Below are 27,535 nucleotides of genomic sequence, written 5' to 3'. Positions count from 1 at the left end.
GGAACTAGTTTCAACCTACAGCCCCCACCAATTTTCGGTGGGTGGGGGCCCTAAATGTCATATACATGTAGGAGGACCCATTGGCGGCGAGTGAGAGCCTATTATCCCCATTGGACGCCCACATAAGTATCGGGTGGCTTCTCTAATTAATTAAACAAGGATAAGCAAACAATAAAGAAAAGGCCGTGTGGACACTGCAGTGCCCAAACAATATATATAGAATTCACCTAGTGCAGCAAAATTATATAAGGCTGCTATCAGGGCTGGTGCAAGCAGTTTTGCCGCCCTAGGCAAAAAATATTGTTCTGGGGGGGCGGGGCCTGACTGCCATGGAGAGAAGACGTGCCTAGCTGTAGCTCCCGACTAAACTACAAAAAAACAGCTACAATGGCACCTTCAAACCACACGAAACGACATATAATGACCCTAAGCGAAGACCTAACATCCAGTCCACACGGTGAACCGGTGATGCGGACCGTACACGGACGACAGACGACAGGCAACAGGCCATGCCCGCGGAGGCATGTGGCCGGGTGCGCAATGGCGGAGAACAACGGCCGAGTTCCCAGACCGGAGTGCCCCGAGAGCTGAATGCCATACGCGGGTACACCGCAACCCCCCCCTATGGACCGGTGGGGGTGATCCCGGTCCACTACTGGGAGTCCTCCCAGCCACAGCAGGCTCACAGAATTCCGCCGGTGGGCCGAGAGACTCACCAAAGATGGCGGCGACCACGCGGCTTGTCGAAAACCAAGACGAACAGGGATATGCGGCCAGGCTGGAGAGCATTTTTCAAGATTTCTGGCGCAAACTACAGGACAAGATGCTCCATCCAGCCCAGACCTACTCGGCTGCCAAACTGCCACGGAGGCGACTGCCGGTCCCACGACTTAAGCACCCGGAGCCCGCGCAGCAACAAGCCCCAGTAGGGCGACAAAGCAACTCACACCTGCACAGACAAGCAGGAATCAGGGACACTAGTCATACTCACCCACGGCCTGCCTCACGACAGCTAGCCACGGCAACAGACATCGTCCACAGGAACCCGACTAGGCCTGGTAACCTGTCTCCGGAATCAAAGCTGCCCCCACAGCGGCAGAAGTGCGGGACCCGTCAGCTGCGACGAAAAACCCAAAGCCTCGATCACCTCATTGGGGCGAACATCGTCGGCCGCCCACAATACCTTCCCAGGCCGAAGACCACATGGAGTATACCTCCTAGGCACCGACCACATCGCCGGAGGAGCGCCCGTCGCGGGCGGCGGCAGGACACCCGAGCTCCCCATGGCGCCCGACAAAGGGATGACCCGGCCTCACCGAGAAACCGAGTCAGTGGTACACAAGTGCAGGCCTTCCCAACGACCTGGGGCTGGAGAGCGACCGACACCCATCCGCACCATGCTGCTCCCATGGGGTTCCTACAGAGAAGCGGTTCCAACACCCAGGCGACCAGGAGCTACCCCGGAGTGGTCAGGGATTTACCGAGCCGAGGTATTGGCTGACCGTGCTACTTACCCTCGAGCAAGGTACCCATGCCCCCCTAAGGACATGCAGTGCAACCCCAACATACCAGTACTTAAATAAACAAAACACTCTATCCTATTGCTGTATGTTATTGTGTTCCCTTCATCACATCGACCTAGCTAAACTATTTGCTTGATAACAATGTTTGTACATAATTCTGTTTCCCACGTAATGCAACTGGTTACACTCCCAACCTCAGACTCCAGGCCATTGCTAGGTTTGTTAGGATGATCGTACAACTCAGCAGGCTTGTTAGTCAAGTCGAGGGTAATGATGACATAAACTCTTAAATGTGGCCAGCTTATGTTATGCAGCCGTCAGACAAGGGTCCTAGAGTGTATTTAGATATCTCCATTAAGTGTCCATGCCATGCTAATGTCGATTTTTAACCGGCCTGATGGTGCTTCTTGTTACGCATACTTGCCTCACGTAAATAATAGCCTATGACTGCCGCTTTTCTGACTAAAACACACTCCCTTAGACGATCCACGAAACACAACACTAAGGCACCAAGAAACTGGAAATGTACTCGACAATGATACTACTTGGTAACCTATGCTGAACTACTCATGCACCTACCACACTTTCTCTTGTACTCTGCATAGTAGCCTTGATAAAAGAAACACATTTGAGCAAGCGTACGTGCCTGGTGACACAAACCTTATACCTTTATGCGCCTCACCGCCTTAGTCACAAAAACTCAACCTACACACCCCCTCAGAGGCGGCTCTAGACTTTATGAGGCCTTAGGCGAAACTCAAACATGAGGCCCCACTAACAAAAAAGTGTCAGTGTATGTGCCTGAGAGTGTCTGACAGAGTATCCTTGTGTGTGAATGTATGTTTTTGTCTGAGACCCTATGTGTATGGGGTAGCTGCTTGAAGTGTGTTGTGTGTATGGGGGGGTGATGGTGAGAAGGAGAGGCGGGTGAGGGTGACAGGGAGGTGATGGTGTGGGGGGTGATGTGAGAGGGGTGATGGTAATGTTAGAAGGGGGGTAATGTGAGAAGGAGGGGGAGTTGATGGTGAGGGGGGTAGATGGTGAGGGGGTAGATGGTGAGGGGGGGTAGATGGTGAGGGGGGGTAGATGGTGAGGGGGGTAGATGGTGAGGGGGGGTAGATGGTGAGGGGGGTACATGGTGAGGGGGGTAGATGGTGAGGGGGGGTAGATGGTGAGGGGGGGTAGATGGTGAGGGGGGGTAGATGGTGAGGGGGTAGATGGTGAGGGGGTAGATGCTGAGGGGGGTAGATGCTGAGGGTGGTGGGGGTGGTGAGGCTGAGGGTGGTGGGGGATGGTGAGGCAGAGGGTGGTGGGGTTGTGAGGATGAGGGTGGTGAGGCTGAGGGTGGTGGGGTGGTGAGGCTGAGGGTGGTGGGGGTGATGCTGGGGGTGGTGGTGAGGCTGAGGATGGTGGGGTGATGCTGGGGGTGGTGCTGAGGGTGGTGGGGGTGGTGCTGAGAGTGGTGGGGGTGATGCTGAGGGTGGTGGGGTGGTGAGGCTGAGGGGGGTGGTGAGGCTGAGGGGGTGGGGGTGATGTTGAGGGTGGGGGGGCGGTGAGGCAGAGGGTGGTGGTGAGGCAGAGGGTGGTGGTGAGGCAGAGGGTGGTGGGGGTGATGTTGAGGGTGGTGGGGGTGATGTTGAGGGTGGTGGGGGTGATGTTGAGGGTGGTGGGGATGATGTTGAGGGTGGTGGTGGGGTGAGGCTAAGGGTGGGGGGTGGTGATGCTGAGGGTGGTGTGGGGGTGGTGAGGCTGAGGGTGGTGTGGGGGGTGGTGATGCTGAGGGTGGTGTGGGGGGTAGTGAGGCTGAGGGTGGTGGGGGGGTAGTGAGGGTGGTGGGGGGGTAGTGAGGCTGAGGGTGGTGGGGGGTATTGAGGCTGAGGGTGGTGAGGCTGAGGGTGGTGGGGTATGGTGAGGCTGAGGGTGGTGAGGCTGAGGGTGGTGGTGAGGGTGAGGGTGGTGAGGCTGATGTTGAGGGTGGTGGGGGGGTGATGTTGAGGGTGATGCTGGGGGTGGTGGTGAGGCTGAGGGTGGTGGGGTGGTGTGGTGGGGGTGAGGATGAGGGTGGTGGGGGTGAGGCTGAGGAGGGTGGTGAGGCTGAGGGTGGTGGGGGTGATGCTGAGGGTGGTGGGGGTGATGCTGGGGGTGGTGCTGAGAGTGGTGGGGGTGATGCTGAGGGGGGTGGGGTGGTGAGGCTGAGGGGGGTGGTGAGGCTGAGGGTGGTTGGGGTAGTGAGGCTGAGGGTGGTGTGGGGGTAGTGAGGCTGAGGGTGGTGTGAGGGGTATTGAGGCTGAGGGTAGTGGGGGGCGTAGTGAGGCTGTGGGGGGTAGTGAGGCTGAGGAAGGTGGGGGTGAGGCTGAGGGTGGTGTGGGGGTAGTGGGGCTGAGGGTGGTGGGGGGTGAGGCTGAGGGAGGTGGGGGGTGAGGCTGAGGGTTGTGTGGGGGGTAGTGGGGCTGAGGGTGGTGGGGGGTGAGGCTGAGGGTGGTGTGGGGGGTAGTGAGGCTGGGGGCAGGGTGATGCTGAACCTACCTTAATTTCCCTGGTGGTCCAGTGGGCTCCCTGGTGGTCCGGTGGCCACTGCTTCCGGTCTGCAGCTCCACTGAGCTGCAGACCATGTAATCTCGCGAGTGAATCAGAGCGTTGCCGTGGTAACCCGCGGCAACGCTCTGATTGGCCGGTTCTCGCGAGACACATGGTCTGCAGCTCTGCTCACTGCGGAGCTGCAGACCAGTGTCTGCGGTGGCTGGCCGGGCAGCCAGGAGGGGCCTCGCACCCGGCGGCATACCGGACAAGCCGCCGGGCCCCCTCCTGGTCTAGACTATTTGTCTTATGGAGGTTTCCTACGCCTGACCTTTGGCTGAATTGGTCTTTCAGCCAAATTTACTAATACTACGTAAATATTACTTAGTATTAGTAAATTCTGCCCCTACTCACTATACCGCGAGTAGGGGCATGTCTACTAAACAGTGAGCAGCCTGTGGCTGCTCACTGTAAAAACAAAAACAACCCTAGTACCAACCTCCCGAGCCCCCACCCATGCTGCGTGGGCTATTAAACGGAAGGGGGAGACCTAGAGCCCCCACCCCTGAGCGGTGGGTGGGGGCCATATATAACAATAAGGGGGGGAACCTATTGTCCTCCCCCTGGCCCCCCACCCCTGAGCAGCGGGTGGGGGCCCTAAAGGTGAATGGGTGGGTGGATCTATTGTCCTCTCCCCCGGCCGCCACCCCTGAGCGGCGGATGAGGGGCCATAAATAACAATGAGGGGGGGGACCTATTGTCCTCCCCCCGGATCCCTACCCCTGAGCGGCAGGTGGGGGCCATACATATTGTCCTCCCCCTGGCCCCCACCCCTGAGCGGCGGGTGGGGGCCCTAAATGAAAATGTACCTTCACCAAGGTGGCTAGGGGACCCCAAGCCCCTAGTCACCCCCCCACCCCCACCCAAAACAGATAATAATCCCCTACCTACCCTCCTCACCCTATAAATAGTGAGGGGGGAACAATAACTAAGTACCTGTAAAAAAAAAAAAAAAAAAACCTTACCATTTGATGTCTTCTTTTTTCTAAAATCTTAATTTTTCAGCCCCAAAAAAGGCCAAATAAAAGCCATAATACCTGTCGAATTTGTAAAAAATAAAATAAAAAACCAAAGCGCCAAAAAAATCTGACAAAAAATAAAAAACCTGATGCTAAAAAAATAATCTATCTTCACCCGGCAAGGGCACGGCATAGACTGAGCTCCGCAGGGTTGGGAAAGGCTTCTTGCCCCACGCTGCATTTAGGCTCAGAGCACTCTGATTGGTTGACTTGGAATCCAACCAGAGTGCTCTGTGTCATTTTACACAGTGTGGGAAAATTCCAAAGAACTTTCCCACGCTGTGTAAAATTACTCATAACACTCTGATTGGCTGGCTTGAAATCCAACCAATCAGAGTGCTCTATGTCATTTTACACAGCGTGGGAAAATTCCAAAGAACTTTCCCACACTGTGTAAAATGACTAGCACTCTGATTGGTGGGGCCGGGGGGAAGACAATAGGCCCCCCTCTTACTGTTATTTATGGCCCCCACCCACTGGCTATGGGGTGGGGGTCAGGGGGGAGGACAATTGTCCCCCCCTTACTGTTATTTATGGCCCCCATCCGCCGCTCAGGGATGGGGGCCAGGGGGAAGGATAATAGGTTCCCCCCCACATTCTCATTTAGGGCCCCCACCCGCCGCTCAGGGGTGGTGGCTCTAGGTCCCCCCTTCAGTTTAATAGCCCCCACTCACGTGGCACAGGTGGGGGCTCGGGAGGGGGGTACTAGGGTTTTTTTTTTTAACAGTGTGCAGCCACAGGCCACAGATTTCAATCTCCCTTATGCTATTATGGGGGTCATATTGACCCCCATAGAGTGAGGGAGGACATAGGGGCCTAAGGTAGTGGTGGCTCCTGACGCTTCTATTTTTACAAGGAGGGAGCTGTGCACCAGTAGCTCCCTCCTTGTAATAAACTGAATGAACAAACAAACACCGATATTGAGTGTTTGTTTGTTCATCTGACATTTCTATTCATTCATTCGTCTATCCGACGAATGAATGAATAGATGAAGTTCCCGTTCGCATGCCCAAGTGTTTAACTGGGCATGTGCGGGAATTTCACAGTGCTATCTAGTGTGGGCAGATAACGTTTCCCACAGGGCCTTCATCTACCCACACAAAGATGGTGGTGCCCAGAACCTAGGTCCAGGCAGAAAATAAAGTTTAAAAACTAGGTAATATGGGGAGCATTTGGGGGTGACTTGGGGGTCAATTAGATATAGTGGAGTTGGGAGGGGGGTTAAAAAAAATGGGATTCGACCATGACAGTGCCGCTTTAAATACAGTAAGCATTAAGGGATCCATGGTGTTCAGATTAGTAGTACCTTAGAAAGAAGGCCCAACACTTCTGCTTGCTGCTCAATTCTGTGCCATTTAGGAGTTAATAATTATACAGCCCTAGCCACACCACCCTGCATGGGTTTTACACCTCTTGTAAAGAGAGGTCTAATATGTAAACTTCCTTTATTGCATAATAAGTTTAATTTAGAATTGTTTCTCTTTTTTAATATTTATCATATTTATTCAAGAAAAAAGTTTCAGAAAATACATAAAATCACCTTTGTTTATAACATATAGACTTCATCATTCCACGCATATCATAAATATGCCATTAGATAATAACATCCCATGTTGATATAAACGTACAATATAAGTGATGATATCTATCGAAACATTCAAAATATTTAGATTATGTATAAACATTAAAAATAGACACACAGACAAACAAAAAACAAATATATATATATATATATATATATATATATATATATGAAGGAAATAAAAGAAAAAAATAATTTTCAACTTATATAACAATCACAAAATATAAATAAAAAATAACTATTAAATTAAGAGATAAAATTAAAATTAAGATTTTTCCCCCTCTTCCCCCTCCCTCCTCCACCCGGGCCGCTGCGAGAGAAAAGGACAGTGCATAGATATATTTAAATCAAATTTGGATATTTGGAAGTCCAGAGGGACCAGATTTTCTCATTTTCCTATGTTGTGAGTTAAAAACATAACTCATCTCCATTTTACGCTGGAATTCAATTTGGGTCATGATTTCTATCCTTTCAGGGGGTACAGGAGATTTCCAGCATCTAGCGATACTGATTTTAACTGCAAAAAAACATGAGTCAAGAGTCTATTTAACTTATTATCCTGTGTAGGGAAACCTATATTGAATAAAAACATTTGTGGGCTGATCTCTTTAATATCTGGGTATAGAGAACTTACTAATTCAAACATTTAAGTTTTTAGATTGTTTAGTTTAGGGCATTCCCACCATATATGATATATTGTACCGTTTTCCAGTCCACATCTCCAGCAAATTTTACTATGGGTGGGATCGATCTTATGCATTCTAGCTGGAACAAAGTACCATCTATAGATTAGTTTAAAATGAGTTTCTAGTAATGATACATTATGAATAGATTGTTTCACTAATTGAGTACCTCCAATCCATTCTACAAGAGATATAGATTTACCAATATCGATTTCCCACTTATTAAAGGAAGGGATTTGAAAGTCCTGGTCCATTAGGTCAAATAGTGTAGAGAATCTAGCGATACTTCCTTTTTTTTGACTATTAACAATTTGGAAGGTTATATAAAGTTCTTTACAAATTGATTTGGACATTAAGAAATTCTTTAGTCTTAGATATTTAAATATATCTCTTGTGGGTATGTTATATTTCAATTGTAGTTGGTTAAATTTAATCAGTTTATTTCCTTCACATAAGTCAGAGATCCTATTTATTCCTAATTGGTGCCAGGGTTTAATATCTAGGTCTATCAATATATAACATAGAACTTCTATTGGAGTGTCATAAAATATTCTATCTTTCAAATTAAGTTTCTTCATAAGTATTTTAGAAGTTATAACCATATCGTTTAGAATATTATTGGGGAAAAAATTATTCTCCAATACAACTAAGTCTAGAAGGCCTAACCACACCAAAATAGGTAGTTTATATTTAGGACTACTTTCTTGTTCTATACTAAACCATGATAAGATGTCTTGATCCATATTCATCCACATTAATAGCTGGGATGCTTTACAGGCTTCATAAATCTTATACACATCCGGAAATGCTATGCCTCCTTTCGGATAGCTTCTACGTAGTATTTCAAAAGCAATCCTAGGAGGATTATTAGCCCATATGAAATTGGAGAAAAGATTTTGAAACCGATTAAGCGTTTCTATCTTAATTCTAAATGGAATTGCCCTAAAAAGGTATAAGAGTTTCGGTATCAGAAATGCTTTAACCATGTTTATTCTACCAATCCAAGATGGTTCTATTCGTTTCCACTTGGCAATTTGATGTTGTAAATTGCCAAATAGATTTTCATAGTTTGTTTGGATTACACTAGGGATGTCAAGAGAGATCTTTATCCCCAAGTATTCAATCTCATCTTTTGCCCAAGCTAAATGAAACTGCTTGGTTATTAATTCTCTCTCAACATCACTTAATATGTAGGATAACATTTGGTTTTTTTTTATGTTGATTTTATAGTTAGAAAAGGAGCTATATATAGCTATATCGCTTAATAAGTGTGTAGTTGACACCTGAGGGTTAACTAAAGTAAGAATAATATCGTCCACAAACAAAGTTATCTTAACTTCGCTTTCTCGCATTACTATTCCTTTTATATTAACGTTTTGCCTGATCAAGGCAGCTAGTGGTTCTATTGACAAAATGTATAATAGTGGGGCCAAAGGGCAACCTTGCCTAGTACCATTATTAATTTCGAAGATATCTGAGTCAAAAAAAGGATTACTGATTTTTGCTGAAGCGTTCTTATATAGTGTCATAGTCTTGCTCCTAAATAAGAATTGTTTATCTCATACTCTGTTAATAGGCTGCTAGACCCTGCAGAAATCTCCTGTGTGTGATTGAAGTTTAATTAACAGAGCAGAAGTTAATTGCTAAAGTGAGTTAAATGTTCCTGTGAGCTTCATCAGTGGCTGAATTGTCACGTATATTTTCTGTCTGCTAGAGTCTGCTAGAATATAAAAATATTTTATTGTGCTTTATTTTACAAACATTTTATTATTATTATTACTATTATTATCGTTTTCCTATCCAGCATCAACAAATTTCATAGAGATACATAAGTAAATGATACACAACTTTGTTTGACACAAACTGACAATGTAGGACTATTTATTGTATGTATTTACAGGACTGTATTTATCTATACATTGTATGTATGTTAGCACTTGCTGTATTTACTTGATGACACATGCCATCACCACACTCAGAAATTACTGTTGAATCTGAAAGTGTATGAATGATTGTCTAATGTTGAGAAGTTGTTTACTATATTCTCTATGGAATATAATGACTTGGATTCTTTAATGGATTTTGTGAATTCCATGTTTTTTCAGAGACTAAAACACTAACAATGGTGCCTGTTAGCAAGTCTATGTCGTTATAGCCCTAACACAATATGAATAAGGAGTATGAGTGATACTTTACAATGAAGTGACAGCATTAATAATACATACACATAATTTCATTCATTTAGAGATGCAGTTTGCCATATGATCCATTGATCTGTTCTCCATTATTCCTAATAGCAATATATCCCTATTACTTTCTGGATCCATGCCAGAAAAGATCCTGCACGAGTGTATACATCTGGGAAGAATGGATTCCCACACCGTATTCCAGAGAAAGATACCACTCCTTGAACTTGGTTTTCACATACAAGCGGCCCTCCAGAATCACCCTGCAGGCAAGAGCACAACATTGTTTAATATTCAGCACAAACAGGATGAATAGAAAAAAATAAAAAAAATATGGTCTGTTTTGGTCACAGTTGATTAACTGGCAAGATGGTTATGCTAAACAACTTGGAGGTCTGTGCCTACTAGGCCTTGCAGTAATATATTGTGAGGGATAAAACTGGGAGATTGGAGATCAATAGCTCCTTTCTGTCTAAAAATCGGTACTAAATGCACAAAAAAGCTGACTGCTGTCTTTATTAGATCCTTAATAGCAATAGTTTACCGAAAAAACAGTCTCCCTTTATAGTAGCTATAGCCTGACCAATAAATCAATGATGTCGGTGGCTAAGGTCTGGTTACCAAAAAGCTAACAAAGAAATCCCCACGTATTGACAAATTCACCTGGGTGAAAGATATCCACCTGTTTGCCCGAAAACTTTTGCTACACAAAAATTATCTCCTTACTGAGGAGAAAAAAGCAAAGACGCTAGGACTAGACCCTAAAGACTACAGAATGACGATGCTATTAGTGGGACTCTTAGAAGAAAATGAAGGTGGAGAATCAGTCTCACCTCCACTAACCAACTTAAAGAAAAAAAGTCGATACTGCCCCAAATTAGCAGATGCTAAGTATATAGAGACATTCGTTGAACTAGTGTGCAATGAGATTGAGAAAATCAAAATATCAGATTTAGATTTCACACCCAATTCAAACCTTACCACTGCAGAAGTAAAAGCATTAGACTCCCTAAAGAATAACAAGGAAATCACAATCAAACCATCCGACAAAGGGGGCAACGTGGTCATTATGGATATGACTAAAACAATATTGACAGATGTAAATACCTACAAAGTTATCCCTCATGACCCCACTAAGAAATTTCAGGAGGAATTTAAAACGATCCTTGAAATAGGACTTAACCAAAATGTAATCTCCAAAAATGAATATGAGATACAGATGCCCCCACATTCGTTATTGTGCAGCTTAGATGTGGAATCTCTGTACAGCTCGATTCCCCACTCCTTGGGTCTAGAACACACAAGCTACTTCCTACGTCAAAGAGGTACCCAATTATATGAACATAGCAATTTCACTACACAACTACTTAAGTTCATACTAACACACAACTTCTTCTTATTTGATGGGGTATACTACCACCAGGTGCAGGGAACAGCTATGGGGACGTCTTGTGGGCCCTCATATGCCAACCTGCACCTGGGATGGTGGGAGGAAAAAATAGTATTTGCTCACCCACAAAGTCAACTAGTCCAATGTATCCACTATTGGAAAAGATACATAGACGACATAGTGATTGTATGGACTGGAACACACGACCAGTTCCTAGAATTTGTACAGTTGCTAAACATCAACGACCTTAACCTCAGATTTACTACCGAAGTAGGAACCCCAAACTTGACATTCTTAGATCTTACTTTGATCCCCAATCCAAATGGGACGATCAAAAGCGATCTATTTAGGAAAAGCACGGCCACAAATAGCCTATTAAACTGGAAGAGTCACCACCCAACACCCCAGAAAAAGGGAATCCCCATTGGACAATATCTACGCCTCAGGCGCAATTGTACAGATATTGAAGACTTTAAAACCAGGGCCAGGGCCTTAAGAATAATGTTCAGGACTAAGGGGTATCCCAACAAATGTCTTAAAAGGGCCTATCACAGAGCCCTCTTAGTAGACAGGGAGAGCCTAATAAGAGAGGACACTGTTCCACGCAAGAAATTGATGGAACAAGACAACAAGCAATTAAGATGTATAGCCACGTACGATGCTGGATGGAACTGTGTAAGATCAATTATGCACAGATTTTGGCCACTGTTAAAACAGGACGAACACCTGAGGGACATCATCCCAGCACAGGTAGCGCTTGTAGCAAGGAGGGGTAAGAACCTTAAAGATTCTTTGGTACACAGCCATTTTCAGAGACCTAAAGCACCAACGCATTGGCTAACAAATAACCTCAAAGGTACGTACAAATGTGGGAGGTGCAAGGCATGCAAATACATTAAAAAAGACTCAAAAACCTTCACCGACAGTACCAAAAATCAGCACTTTGACACACTTTCCTTTTTTAACTGTAGCTCAAAAGGCTTAGTGTACCTAATCACCTGCCAATGCTCAATAGCATATGTGGGGAAAACCTTCCGCCCCTTCAGAAGGAGGATCCTTGAACACATCAATTCCGTTAAAACAACCAGACATATGGAGACTCCTATCTCTAGGCATGTAAAGAATGCACATAGTGGAGACCCTACAGTCTTGAAATTTCAGGGAATTGAATTGATCAAACAGGATCAAAGGAAGGGAAACTGGGACCAACAAATTAGAAAAAGGGAGTGTTACTGGATTTACCGGTTGAAAACCCTGTCCCCCAATGGACTGAATGAAGGGTTCACATACACTCCCTTTATAACATAATCTCTATCCATAACGACTGACAACTTGATGAATATATGGAACATATATTCTTTCCAACACTGTAAATAATTCACTGTAAATAAATTAGTTAACCACTCAGCACATACAGATATTTCCTTTACCTGTGCCCAATCCGTCTCTCTGTGCAGCATCATCCTGGTACATCATTTACATAAATGAACCTCTGATCTATACCTATATAAATATTCTTTGTACTATATCCCCCATAGAGGACGACATCCGTTGAGGATTACCATAATTACTCAGCGTACAAAAATCCTCTAGGGAAATATCGGTTTTCAAACACTTTTGAAGTGGAAGACATCAGAATGTGACACTATAAGTTAACTATAAAACATAGCAATCAACATCCATACGAAGTCTACCACCCTTACTGACAAGTCGAGAATATACAGCAAATGGATCATGGAGGAAATCTTGTGTATTAAATACATCTAGATATGATGACCAAGGAGCATAACCATTGGAAGACTGGCACTATTCCAACAGAAGCCGTCAATCAAAATCGATGCTCGTCACAGGGTCCCTCCCACTGCTTCCACCCAGTGACAGTCACGTGAGGCAGGGCGTCATTATTGACGTTTGCTATTCAGTCAATCTAACTGCCAAACACACTTCGCCCCGCCCACCAATCCGCCCACGGCTAGTCACGTGGGCGGACAGGGAAACATGACGCCCTAGTCACATGATGCAGGGCGTCATAACGTCACAGGACTCCGGTCATGTGACCGGCCCACGAAGGAGGTACGGACGATGGTGATTGGACACAGGGGATTTAAAAGTCCCGGCTTTTCCCAGGTGACAAATCCTTAGCCCCTGACGAAGGTGTCTGAGTACACCGAAACGCGCGTCGGGCGTTAGCCTTATTATTTATTTTTTTCACCTCACCACTTGTTTTGCACACTATGGGTATTTAGACCCTCACTGGTTAATGTAATCTTTTTCTACTTTCACAGTGATGTCCTTGCAGCGATTGTGATGGCACATTAGGCAGCATTTTGCTCTACTTTAGAGTCAGTAACAGATTAGAACACCCTTGAAGGTGTTGGGAGATTATTAGGGACTGGTGTACAGGCTCTCGGTTAGACAAGATACCAGAAGAGTGGGTTACAAGTCGCTACACAAATATTATGGGAACTGGTCTCCAACCTATACCTCCCAAACAGAATTAGGAAGGAAGGAATTACTTTTAGCTGATCACTTTTTGATCATTGCAACATTGTATTTAACCAGTATTGTAACTCCTTATCCTATGATTTTTTATTGCTGCCAATGCACCTTATGGGGATTTCTTTGTTAGCTTTTTGGTAACCAGACCTTAGCCACCGACATCATTGATTTATTGGTCAGGCTATAGCTACTATAAAGGGAGACTGTTTTTTCGGTAAACTATTGCTATTAAGGATCTAATAAAGACAGCAGTCAGCTTTTTTGTGCATTTAGTACCGATTTTTAGACAGAAAGGAGCTATTGATCTCCAATCTCCCAGTTTTATCCCTCACAATATATTACTGCAAGGCCTAGTAGGCACAGACCTCCAAGTTGTTTAGCATAACCATCTTGCCAGTTAATTGATATTTCTCAATCTTTACATTTAATCGGGTACATGCCCTTTGGTGGCACTGGCAACACCTACTGACCATTACCTTTTGCCTGTCAACACCCCAAATCCTCTTCCGTATGGCTTACTGCAGAGGACTGGGGATTACCAGGCAAACTATTTATGTTTAAATTTTCTGTTTTGGTCACAGTTTCATCACAGCACACCTACAGAAAGCATAAAACAGGGTGCAAGAGAACACTGAGAACTGCCAACAGCTCAAAAAGCCTGCCATTCGGTGGGTCCCCGGTCAGCTCTCAAGCTGGCTTTAGCTCATCTTGTGCCATTATAAAAAGAAACAGGCTATTTGCCTGCTCTCAGCTTGCCTAGACCATACTATACAGGGGTTTCATTATGACAAAAGGCATGAGTAGCAGAGTGGATGCATGATCAAAACAGAATATAAAGAACTGATAAAGAAGAAGGAAAACTGGATGTGACTGCAGTTTCACTGAATTCACTTACCTCCTGTGTTGACTATGACCTTGAAGAAACGAAATGTGCCTAGTATGGCTCATAGAAAATCCAGAATAATAAAAATAGGTTATATTTGAAAATGTGTCTCTTTTTAATACTTACAGAACAGAAACCTTTAGCTTTCTGCCCAGGGCTGGCAGCACACAGCATACTTTCATAGATGCCTCCTTCCCAGGAAGAATTGCATGCCGAACGGGTAATTACATCCACATCCACCTCCATTAAAGCCTTTGGTTCAACACCAAAATCAGAGATAAAGCCCCACCCAGCCACTGAGCAGGGAGTGCCAGGGGATACATCTGAGTTGGCACAGGGTACTTTCAATGTATTCACATAGGGACACACAGAAACAGAATCATTTAGCTAGGGGAAAATAAGAGACAATGCAATATTATTTCTGACACAAGAACAAAATCAAAATGTATTAATGCATCTTCCTGTACGCTAGGACTACACAATGACAAGACACTTTTCTTACCTTTAGCAGTTGAATGTCATTCTGAAATGTGTTACGATTGTACTCTGGGTGTTGAACGGATTCCTGTACACTAAACACCTGCACAAATTTGTCTGGAGCACGCAAATTGTGAGCGCCGAGTACCACACGCAATAAATTCACAGGCCTGCCCCGCAAGATAATTACATGATAATATTATTCAATCTGCATGAGTGCTGCCTAATACTAAATAATGTAATGCTACGTAATGTGCAATAAACAATGCAGTATGTAGTGTTGTGTAATGTGCAGTGGATAATGTAATTAGGGGTAGTAGGCAATGACTAATGCATCACTATGTAATATGAAGTTAAATGGACACTATAGACACCAAAACAATTTTAGTTTGATTAAGCAGTTCTGGTGTATAGATCATGCCTCTGCAGTGTCACTGCTCAATTTTATGACATTTAAGAGTTAAATCACTTTGCTTATACAGCTCTAATCACGCCTCCCTGCACGAGACTTGCAGTGTCTTCCTGTAATGGAACCTAGGTATTTTAGGTTTATTATACAGTCTGTTTAATCTAAAATGTATTATCTCCTGCTCCTGATAATAGCATACTAGAGCCTCCTATGTGTGATTATACTTCAATTTACAGAGCAGGAGATAAAAACTTCTAAAGCAAGTTAACCCTGATTGAAAATTAAACAATTCATTTATGCAGGCTGTGTCAGTCATTGTGTCAGTCACAGTCAGGGGAGTTGTGGGAGTTAAAAAAATTATGTTTTAACTCCTAAATTTAGCAGTGGGACTGTAGGGTAATCATCTATACACCAAACTTCTTGTTTTAGGCCTTTAGTGTCCCTTTAATGCAGTGCTGTATAATGTACAATGAATAATGCAGTGCTGGGTAATACACAATTACGTGTGATATGCAATGAATAATGCAGTGCTGTCTAAAATTCAATGCATATATCATTGCTGTGTAATATGCAATACATAATGGCAGTGCTATGTAATGTGCAATGAATAATGCAATGCCATGTGATGTGCAGTCAATAGTGCAGTGCTATGTAATATGCAATGAAAAATGCAGTGATGTGTAGTGAGCAATGAATAATGCAGTATAATGTAATATGAAGTTAATAATATAGTGCAATGTGATATACATTAAATAATGCAGTGCTATGCAATATCAGGTGATAATACAGTACTATTTAACGTGCAGTGAATAATTCAGTAATATGTAAAGTGCAATGTATAATGCATTGTTGTATGATGTGCAATGAATAATGTAGTATTGTGTAATATGTAATGAGGAATACAGTGCAATGTGATAAACGTGAATAATGCAGTATTAGTATGCAGCAAATAATGCAGTGATATTTAAGCTATACTGAATAATGCATTGCTATACAATATGCAGTGAATAATACTGTGTTAAGGGCCCTGTTCTCCAATTTCTTTCAAAAAGGTGTTTTGTGCAAATTGAAAGTGCAGCAAAACGTATCAAGTATTGTGCAATCAAGTGCAAGATTAAAATCAAACTGTGGCAACATTTTACAACATGACAGGAGGCTTCGTATTTTGCATAATCTCTCTTTACTAGCTCCACACAGCAGCAAAGAAACACATAGAAAAAGAACCACAAGAGAGTAGGATGTACATAAGGCATAGTGACCTCATCATTTCCTCTTTCAGAAAGCGACATCAAGCAGTGTTGCTCATTTCCCCATAGGAAAGCATTGTAATGCATTTTCAATGCTTTCCTATGGTGAGTGCTACCGCGCATGCGCATTAGGTCTCCCCGGACGGTGGGCGGGATCAGTCTCGCCCACCGGCCGACGCAATCAGAGGGAGGAGCGGCGCGGAGGAAGAAGCATCGACGTGGGACATCGTTGCTGCCTCTGGTAAGTAACTGAAGGGGTTTTCACCCCTTCAGCAACCGGGGATTGGGGGGTGGGAGGGAGAGGAACCTGCAGTGCCAGGAAAACGTATTCTTTTCCTGGCACTGGAGTTTCCCTTTAAGAAAAGTAAAACACATATAAAAGGGGTGTGTTGGAAATTATTTGTTAAAGGACCACTCTAGGCACCCAGACCACTTCAGCTTAATGAGGTGGTCTGGGTGCCAGGTCCTTCTAGGGTTAACCCATTTTTTCATAAACATAGCAGTTTCAGAGAAACTGCTATGTTTATGAATGGGTTAAGCCTTCCCCCTATGTCCTCTAGTGGCTGTCTCATTGACAGCCGCTAGAGGCGCTTGCGTGATTCTCACTGTGAAAATCACAGTGAGAGCACGCAAGCGTCCATAGGAAAGCATTATAAATGCTTTCCTATGCGACCGGCTGAATGCGCGCGCAGCTCTTGCCGCGCGTGCGCATTCAGCCGACGGGGAGGAGAAGAGGAGGATCGGAGGAGGAGAGCAGGAGGAGATCTCTCAGCCCAGCGCTGGAAAAAGGTAAGATTTAACCCCTTTCCCCTTTCCAGAGCCGGGCGGGACGAGTATGCTTTCCTGGCACTAGAGTGGTCCTTTAAACACAGTGTTGCACTATATGTGTTTAGTTTTTTACAGATTACCAGAATACACTGTTGAATGTTTAAGTATGCAATTGAATTTATTTGCAATATATATGGGTGGTTATTATTTCTGCTAGTTTAATCGGCAGATTATATTAAATCATTTTATGGTCAGTATGCAGTGTAATTTAAAGGGATACTATGGTGCCAGGAATGGCCTCTGCCTTCCCCTCCCTTGCTCCCCCCTGCCCTGGTAAATAAAGGGTTAAAACCTTTATTCACTTACCTTTTTCCAGCTCCAATGTCCCTTGGCGCTGCAATGATGCTTCGCCCCCTCCTACAGTCCATGATGAGCAGGCGCTAATGCGCATGCGCTACAAATGGCATGCACGCTTTAGACCTACCCATAGGAAAGCATTGAATCAATGCTTTCCTATGGGAAAAAAACTGATACTGGAAGTCCTCATGCACTAAAGGCCCGTTTCAATTCAGGGAGCCCTCCAGTTTCTCTGGAACTGCAACGTTTAACATTGCAGCACTAAGTGCCAGGGTCATTGCACCCAGACCACTTCAATTAGCTGAAGTGGTCTGGGTGCCTACAGTATTCCTTTAAAATATCCTCCAAAATAGCTCCCAAGAATCAAATAAATACAAAAAAATCAACATAAAGTTTGGTAAATGAAGACTAACTACTTGCTGAGTCAATAGAGGCAAACAGATTGGCTTTAAGTAGAAATAAACTGATGTGCCGTTAAGCTAAACTGTTTGTTATATCTCATCATTTTGATCTGTGCTTATCGTTACATGCAGAGAAACTGCATGATTTAGGATGGTATAGGTTGCTGGAGCATATGGTGCAATGTATTATGTAATTCATAATGTCTTACATGTCCTCCATGCAGTGTGCTGCAGTTAGCACCCATTTTTTATTGATGAGAGTACCACCACAGAAATGTTTGCTCGCAATCTGCAGAGATGCCATGTAAGGTCTGGAATGTGCTCTGGCTTCACGCCCTCCAACAATCCGAAATCCAACTGTTGATGTAACAATTTCAGTAAGGCACAGTGAAAAGTAGTTATAAGTGTACATGCATTCTATTAGCAGCATCAATATTTACATTTATATCGTGGGTACCTGTAGACAGATAATTGTGTGAATTTTTATGTGTAAGTACATAGGTCTGTGTGTATGTATGTGTCTGTTAGGGATGTGCATGGGCAAAATATTCAGTTTGGTTAGGAAATTCTGGTAAGTAAAAAAATGTGGCACTTCCGCAATTCGGCAATTCGGTTTGGTTCGGCACTTCTGAAATTCGGTAATTCGGAACTTTGGGAATTCGGAACTTTGGTATTCGGTAGGCCTCCCTAACCCTACCCCTAACCGTACCCCTAACCACCACAACAACTTACACATCTGTAGGGCTCCAAGGGCCAGGATTGCCACCACAACCACTTACACATCTAAAGGGCTTCCAGTGCCAGGAACTAGCTTATTGGTCAAGAAAACCGAAGCACCTGGGCACTTCCGAAATTTGTCAATTTGGTTCATTTTGCATTTCTGAAATTTGGACTTTCGCACTTCGGCAATTCGAAGCATCCGAATGTCCTAAATTGCCCGAAATTCGTTTGAATTTACGTTGAATGAAACAAATTGCACATGTCTAATGTCTCTGTCATAATGTGTGTTTGTAACTGTGGGTGTAGGTATTAGTCTGTCTGTGTAATAGTGTGTGTAATAGTGTTGATTTGGGTAACAGCATGTGGTGTAACTTTATTTCTGGTCATCATTGAATGCTTTCTCTTTTCAATGTTATCTACTGATTAGGATATGGGATTATCTATAAAAGTATGTCGTTCACTTTCTAGACAGGTTTTCTATATCTTTTAGCGTTGCTGTTTAATGGGATCTGCCTCACCAATTGTGAAAGATGACAATTTGTGTTTTCCAATATGTAAAAAAATTTGCAATTGCTTTTGTTAATTCTTCACAATTACAAAGTAAGTGAATAAAGGCTAAATGTTACTAAGTGTTAATGATTGCCTGTAAGTATCATTAAAGAATATCTACTTCCCATCTCCCAAAGCAGGTTACTGTCGTATTCATAAAGCTTTACAACTTATGATTTTGTGCTTGAGAATGCAGAAGCATTTGTCTGCTTCCAACACATGTTACGATCTTATGTTACCTTATTTATGGTGAGCATGGATACTATGATATTGCTAGACCAAAATGGACAATATTGCCTTCCAAATTCATTATTTCACAGCTTTCCTAACTTTTTCAGCAATAAAGTGATATATATTTTGTATATGCGTATGTATTTTTAAAATATGATATTTTCTCATTTAATGTGGAACTGTCACTTCTCAGGAATTTACACAATTAAATAAAACATTGAAAATAACTTGTGTTAAACTATTTTTTATGTGATGCTCCATTTTCTTTTAAACATAACAATAAAAATCCTTGGCAGTGTCAATTCCCTTTTAAAGACACTGTTGGTGTCGATAATCTCAATCCTATAGCAGCTGAATAACTCAACCTTTAACGTTGATAAATTAACTGTCCACCAATTAAAAAAAGCATATTGTAAAAGACCACTAAAGGAGTAGAATTCAATGTTCCCTATAAGAAGTATTTAACTGGACGAATATCTCACTCAGGGATGGACTGACAGCCTTCTGGACCCCCGGACAAAATTAGATCCAGGGCCCTTCGAAGACAAAATATTAAAGGAGCACTATAGTGCCAGGAAAACAAACTAGTTTTTCTGGCACTATAGGGTCATTATGCCCCCCCCCCCCCACCCTCAGGGCCCCCCTGCCGCTGGGCTGAAGGGGTTAAAACCCCTTCAGCCACTTACCTTTCTCCTGCGCCGGGCTCTCTCGGCTCTGGGGAATTCTCCTTCCTCTGCCGACGTCAGATTCGAATGCGCATTCGCGGCAAGAGCCGCGCAGCATTCAAACCGCCCATAGGAAAGCATTACTAAATGCTTTCCTATGTGTGTCCAGCTTGTCTTCTCGCTGTGAGAATCGCGGAAGCTCCTCTAGCGGCTGTCAGTGAGACCGCCACTAGAAGCTGGATTAACCCTTAGTGAAACATAGCAGTTTCTCTGAAACTGCTATGTTTTCAGCTGCAGGGTTAAAACTAGAGGGCAAATAGACAAAAGTGGAAACCACCCAGAATACGTATAATAGATAGAATACAAAAGGACAACCTGATATAGGTCAAATTTCCTTAATTGGAATCTGTGTGAAAATTGAAAAAACTTTCATAGCGTAAAAAAGCAAATATAAGTAGTGTTTAAAGTGAGATTAGAAGTGCACTCACAAACAAACGATCATTCAGGCCTTTCACCCTCTCAGGGGTAGTGTGATGAGTAAAGATATCCTCCGACACGATATATGTGAATGTAAAAAAATGCAATATAGTGAAGTATGTCTAGAAATATATAAATTCACATTTATTCATTGCACTTACAAAATAGCAGCATAAAAAGGCATCTCTCCATAAACATATGGAACTCCTGGTGATGACAGTCGAGTATCCACAATCCAGAGTCAGGAAGAAGATACAGCATTCAAATAAATAAAAGTAAATAAAAACAATATAAGTACATATGTACTTATATTGTTTTTATTTACTTTTATTTATTTGAATGCTGTATCTTCTTCCTGACTCTGGGTTGTGGATACTCGACTGTCATCACCAGGAGTTCCATATGTTTATGGAGAGATGCCTTTTTATGCTGCTATTTTGTAAGTGCAATGAATAAATGTGAATTTATATATTTCTAGACATACTTCACTATATTGCATTTTTTTACATTCACATATATCGTGTCGGAGGATATCTTTACTCATCACACTACCCCTGAGAGGGTGAAAGGCCTGAATGATCGTTTGTTTGTGAGTGCACTTCTAATCTCACTTTAAACACTACTTATATTTACTTTTTTACGCTATGAAAGTTTTTTCAATTTTCACACAGATTCCAATTAAGGAAATTTGACCTATATCAGGTTGTCCTTTTGTATTCTATCTATTATACATATTCTGGGTGGTTTCCACTTTTGTCTATTTGCTATATATTTTCACAGGTGGTTGTCAAGTTCACCTGGAGCTATCACAGTATACGTGTATTTTTTAGTGTATATACTTTGTTTCTTTGCTTCATTAAAACTAGAGGGACCTGGCACCCAGACCACTTCATTGAGCTGAAGTGGTCTGGGTGCCTATAGTGGTCCTTTAAGGACTAAGTAAATGTTAAAAAGAATTTTAAAGTAAGTAGTCAAACCGTTTGAGAACAGTTTGACAACTTACCTGGGGTCTGCTGGGACATGAGGCTGTAGTAGGGCATAGGAGCAGTGGTGTGTGTGTGTGTGTGTGAAAGGTTCAGTGTGTGTGTGGGGGGGGGGGGGGGGTGTAGTGAGTGAATGTGTAGGGTGTGTGGGGCAATGTGTGTGTGTGTGTGTTGGCAGTGTATGTGTGTGTGTGGGGCAATGTGTGTATGGGGGCAGTGTGTATGTGTGTGTGGGGCAATGTGTGTATGGGGAGGGCAGTGTATGGGGGCAATGTATGTATGTGTATGGTGTGTGTGTGTATGGGGGGGCAGTGTGTGTGTAAATATGGGTGGGCAGTGTATGCAGTGTGTGTATATATGGGTGGGCAGTGTGTGTGTATCTATGGGTGGGCAGTGTCTGCGTGTGTGTATATTTATGGGTTGAGCAGTGTATGCTGTGTGTGTACATGGGTGGGCAGTGTGTGTGTGTTAGTGTGTATATATATATATGGGTGGGCAGTGTATGCAGTGTGTGTGTGTATATATATATATATATATATATATATATATATATGGTTAGGCAGTATATATATATATATATATATATATATGGTTAGGCAGTGTATGCATTGTGTGTATATATGGTTGGGCAGTGTGTGTGTGTATATATGGGTGGGCAGTGTATGTGTATATATGGGTGGGCAGTGTATGTGTATATATGGGTGGGCAGTGTATGTGTATATATGGGTGGGCAGTGTATGTGTATGTGTGTGTATATATATATATATATATATATATATATATATATATATAGGTGGCCAGTGTATGTATATGGTTGGGCAGTGTGTGTATATGGGTGGGCAGTGTGTGTGTATATGAGTGGGCAGTGTGTGTATATGGGGGGGCAGTGTGTGTATGGGGGGGCAGTGTGTGTATGGGGGGCAGTGTGTGTATGGGGGGCAGTGTATGTATTGAGGAGGGGTTGGGGGGGCAGCGTGTGTATGGGCCTGCTTACCTGTACAATGTGATGGTTTTCTCCCTCCATCTCCTGAAGCAGCACTTGTCAGGCCAGGCTCCTCTTCTCACCCTCCATCCATGCTGTGAGTGCTCCTTGTGAGAGGGAAGCAGGGGGTGATGTCACTTCCTGCCCCCCTCCCATCCTCACACGGAGCTCTGAGTGCTGCAGGGAGAGAGGAGACCTGGCAGTGAGAGGTATGCTGCCAGGTCTCTCACTGAATGATGGGGGGGGGGGAGGTATTTGCAGATTGATGGGTTGCAGGGGCCCTTTGACTCATTATGGGCCCCTGCAACCTTCTTACAGCACTTTCTTTAACTTTCTTCTGCTGTGGAGATCTTTGATCTCCACAGCAGAAGCATGGCTGTGCTGCCGGGCCCCTGACAGACTCGGCCCCTCGGTCAGTAACCAATCTGCCCTACCTGTCAGTCCGCCCCTGATCTCACTTGCTCACATGCCCTTCCTGTCCTCAATGCTGCTCTTTAGGAGCGTTGGGTGTTAAGACCAAGATGCAACTCCTGCCAGATCACATTATGGTAAGTGAAGTCGGTGTCTGCATTGAATAAGTCTCAGTGCTCAATAAAAAGTAAGTTAAAACCTTTTTTTAAACTTAATTTGGGGTCTGAATCGAAACAGTGATGTGACATTATAGCATTAGGAATTCATGTTTGTATTTCTAATGCTATCATGTTCCTTTAACCCCTTAAGGACACATGACATGTGTGACATGTCATGATTCCCTTTTATTCCAGAAGTTTGGTCCTTAAGGGGTTAAAGAGGAACTGTCACTTTCCCAAATATTGTGTGCTTACATGTGCACCAGACATCATTTTTTCTCTTGGAAGTGACAGTTGTTCTCTACATTTACAAGTGCTTCACCAAGAATGCCAGTATTTCACCTGCAAAAGATAATTCTATTATTTCCTATAAAAAATAATGTTACCTGTCATGGGTAGTGCGCAAAGAGCTGCTATCAGCATCACCAGGCATTCCATGGCGAATGGTTTCTTTTCCAATTGTAAAGAAAAGAAGAAGCACAGACACTGCTCATTTTATAGTTATAAGGAGATTTCTGTTAGGGAATTTCATCAGTGTCTGATGTTGTAAGGATAGTTTGCAGAGAGGAAGTGGGATTTAAAAGTTTCTTAACAATTTGTGTAAAGCATGAAAATTACAATATTCTTACTTTGCTAGTAAAGAATATCGTTAGTATGAGACAAAATGGCCAGATTGTAGTAGCCCTTTTGGCATCTAAATTTTTTTAATTATATTAAAAACAGTAGGCGAATATTATGCATAACTACTATATTATTATATGTTATTAATAATATGCTTTACTGCTCAAACAGCAGCAAAAGGTTAATAGACAATATAGGTTTAGGAGAAACATGATGCAACCAAGCATGCTAACAATAGAACATTAGTAGCCAAACAGCGTGGACCATACATAATAAATTGCATGACCCCACAGATACCCTCTCTTTTGAGCTTTAAGTACCTGGAACTGAGAAGAACAACTAGAACACTGTAGAATATGAGTAACAATTACATCTTCCATGATGCTTTGTCATTCTAAAGGCATTCCAAATGCATGAAAAGTATCATGGGGATCTACCCTTTTGGTCACCCCTGTTTATGTTTGAACACAACACTATAAGGAAAGAACTGTCTTGTGTAAGATCAAGTGCTCTAACGCCAGAAACTCTTTTGAAAGACATAAACAGTAAGCTTAAATGCTAAAAAAAAAATGTAGTTCTTTATTTATATGACAGGAAATATCGTATTACAAAATGGCAAAATGCAAAAGTCATGTACAGAAATTCCTGCCATTTTAGATAAGAAAACATTAAAATTAGAAAAAATTAGAAAAAAATCTGAGAAATGAAAACAAAACAAACAAAAAAACATCCAAAAGATCAGTAAATTACATCTTGTAGACAGGCTTTGGCACTATTACAATATGCGTATAAGTAGCTGATAACCTTGACAAAGTATATGCAACAATTATGATTGCTGAACATCGGTAGAGGTGGAGCCAGTCTCATGAGATTTTAAACAAAATATCTATATTGGGAGGTGGATGAGAGAACAGGGGCACTGCTTCTGCCCAACTGTAACCTTTCTCTTGCAACTTGTCCTATAAAAAGGTTCACCAACTCCTCCCACCTAGCCCAGACATTCCGGAGAGTAACTTCAACACCCCTTACCACAGTTGTTAGCTAATCGATTAATTTATTGTGTTCTATCATGGACTTGACTTCTCTAAGCAGTGGCACATCCTACTTAAGCCAGTGCCCGCCTTGCAGCCAAAAATATTTTATCACAAAGCTTTTGCTCATGCCTGGTCAGACCCTCCCATGATCTAAAAAGGAGAGAGGACTAAGGATCAATTTCCAACAGTCTCTGGAACACTTTATCTAATAATTCTTTAATTTGTCACACAGACCTACTACTTTAGGACACTCACGCCAGATATGAACATAGGATCCCCTGTGTTCACATCCCATCCAACACAGATCAATGGGGGTTTTGTCCATTTAAATAGTACACCATCTGTGTAAGATTTCCTGCAAAGATTCCTGTAGAGACACAGCAATAGACAAAGAGACTGTGGATCCTAAGTGGTTTTCCAATCATTCCCCCCTCCAGTGGAAAAGGATGAATGCTAGACAACAAATTATTTTCAATCTTGTTAATAAGTATGTTAATTTCCCACGTAGATTAATACTTAGGAATAGGTGGTCACTTACATCATATGCCTTTCGTTGGAGCAATATGATTTAGGAGAGTGGTGACTGCAGTGTCAAAAATCCCCCAAATATTTCTACCTAGTGCTGCATATATGCAGGGGTCAAGTCCTGGGGAATAAAGTGTGGGAACTCACAATGTTCTCACCCCCCACCCGCCACAAAAAAATAATAATATACACTTGTGTATATATATATATATATATTAACACACACACACACACACACACATATATACACTCACAGACACACAAACATACACTCAGACACACACGCATACACTCACAAACACACACATACACTCACAGACACACACACACATACATACACACATACACTCACAATTTTACATAAGGAAGAAAACTAAGGAAGGAAGAAACATAAGGAAGAAAACTAAGGAAGGATAATTTATATTGATTAATATTACTTAATGGTATACATTAAGAATGCCTTGGATATAAGAGTTCAGAGATCCAAGAGGAATTGAATTTAAGTTTAGTTAAGAGTATAGTACACGATTATATTTGACCTAAGTCTATAAAGGTATGGACTAGGGAGAATAGGTTTCTGGATATGGTGATATCCAATGAATGAATAAGTTATTTGATGATTATCCTGAGTTTGTAAGACACAGACTAGGAATAAGAGTTTATGGGCAGTATGACCCCAAGTTTATTTTATTTTATTTTAATTTAGTCAGTTGAAGTGTACTAAGGAATACGGATTGGTCAGAACAAATGTTTGGGTAACATTAGGAAAATCCTACTTTTATTTTAAGATGTATTACATTAATAAGTCATCACAATGCTAATGAAGAGAGTGATGCTAATGCATTTAAATTATTCTTTCCAAGTTCTTTTAAAGTAAAATATGTTTCTATTGAATGAAAAGTTTGTTACTACAAGGTGGAATTTTAGTGACAATTATAATTATGTAAACAAAAACAAATCTATGATAGAAAGATTTCTGGGTGGAGAATTTCTAGAACAATAAGTATTGTCAACACCATGAATATTATTTGAAGAATTAGTAGAAAACTTCATGGTTGATAACAACACAACCTTTGAAGGTTTGCAAACTATTATGAGTTTTATAAGTAGTGTTGATATATTTCAGGTAGTTAGAGCCTACTGAATATACAAATTAAATACTATGATTGTAAAGTACTGATACAATTATCACTAGGTGGTATTAATGATATAGGATGTAATTCATGAATACAAATGACCTAAAGAGTTTAAGGTTGCTAAAAACCATATGATTCATGGAAATATAATTGGACGGGATATACAAGCAATACATGTATTAGTACTTAAGTAATATCAGGTATTGAGAATGAAAATACTTTGTTATATGTGTCTGTAGGAATATGATAGTGATACACAGTGATTATCTAGAAAGTTATCATCTTCATTTTGTTGTCTACAAAGACATGACTGTAGCTGAGCAGGTTGATCTTTCTGATTGCTTTACATTGTTTATCGGATCAACATTTGTAAATATTTTATTTTATTCATTTATTATTGTTATATATATATGTATATATTATGTTCAAGTAGTTATGATGTAACATGGATACAGATATCAATACATAGCTGAAACAGAGAGAGTTTGAAGTGAAGTAAGCAGTATGAGGGATAGAAACTCGACCTTCTAAGAACTCTCATATAATAGAAAGTTGTGACTACATCTTGTTCTATGGTCAAAGACTGTGATACGAGTGATGTATGAATGGACAGGTTAGTGACATTGTGTTATGGTTTTAAGACAAACCATAAACAGAGGGAATGTAGAATATTGCATATTCTATGTTTCTATTGATTATATATATGGATGTGTGGATTGACATAAGTAACAGATGGTATCAATAAGTCACAAGGTTTCTTTGTCTGAGAGCTCTGGAATGTGGATTTGAGGGTCTTGTCCTTATATGGCAAGAGTTATGCTCTGATGTCAGTATGGGCACTTCTATATAGTAACAAAGAGACACGAGGTCTCTCTCTCTTCTCTCTTGGCTCTGGTTTCTCTCTTGGCTCTTGTCTCTCTCTCTCTGGTTCTCTCACAAAGTCAGATAAACAAGCCAGAGAGTACGTAACCAGAAACACAAGTTCAGTAGCAATACTAGTAAGCAAAGACCACAACAGGGCAGAGAGGAACAGAAAAGGTAA

At 42.3% G+C, this 27,535-nt stretch overlaps 1 protein-coding gene across 1 annotated transcript; it reads right to left on the bottom strand.

Annotated features, from left to right (window-relative positions):
* Positions 1-9,099: 9,099 nt before the first annotated feature.
* On the bottom strand, positions 9,100-23,670 carry LOC134611544 (serine protease 57-like). Its single transcript, XM_063455505.1, has 5 exons — positions 23,564-23,670; positions 18,211-18,358; positions 14,845-14,989; positions 14,469-14,729; positions 9,100-9,833 (listed from the first exon to the last, which is right to left on the bottom strand). Exons 1-5 carry the CDS (start codon positions 23,613-23,615, stop codon positions 9,675-9,677), a joined length of 765 nt encoding a protein of 254 aa, XP_063311575.1. The 5' UTR covers positions 23,616-23,670; the 3' UTR covers positions 9,100-9,674.
* Positions 23,671-27,535: the final 3,865 nt, after the last annotated feature.

This window comes from Pelobates fuscus, chromosome 5, assembly GCF_036172605.1.
Source record: "Pelobates fuscus isolate aPelFus1 chromosome 5, aPelFus1.pri, whole genome shotgun sequence".
Taxonomy (NCBI): domain Eukaryota; kingdom Metazoa; phylum Chordata; class Amphibia; order Anura; family Pelobatidae; genus Pelobates; species Pelobates fuscus.
The sequence above is the reverse complement of the archived record's forward strand: the minus strand, read 5'-3'. Positions and strand labels throughout refer to the sequence as shown.

Coding starts and splice junctions, on each gene's coding strand:
- LOC134611544 (XM_063455505.1), bottom strand. CDS start 23,615: ATGGAATGCCTGGTGATGCTGATAGCAGCTCTTTGCGCACTACCCATG. Junction 18,359..23,563: donor TTGCGCACTACCCATGACAG/GTAACATTATTT, acceptor TTACATCAACAG/TTGGATTTCGGATTGTTGGA. Junction 14,990..18,210: donor GCACACTGCATGGAGGACAT/GTAAGACATTAT, acceptor CTTGCGGGGCAG/GCCTGTGAATTTATTGCGTG.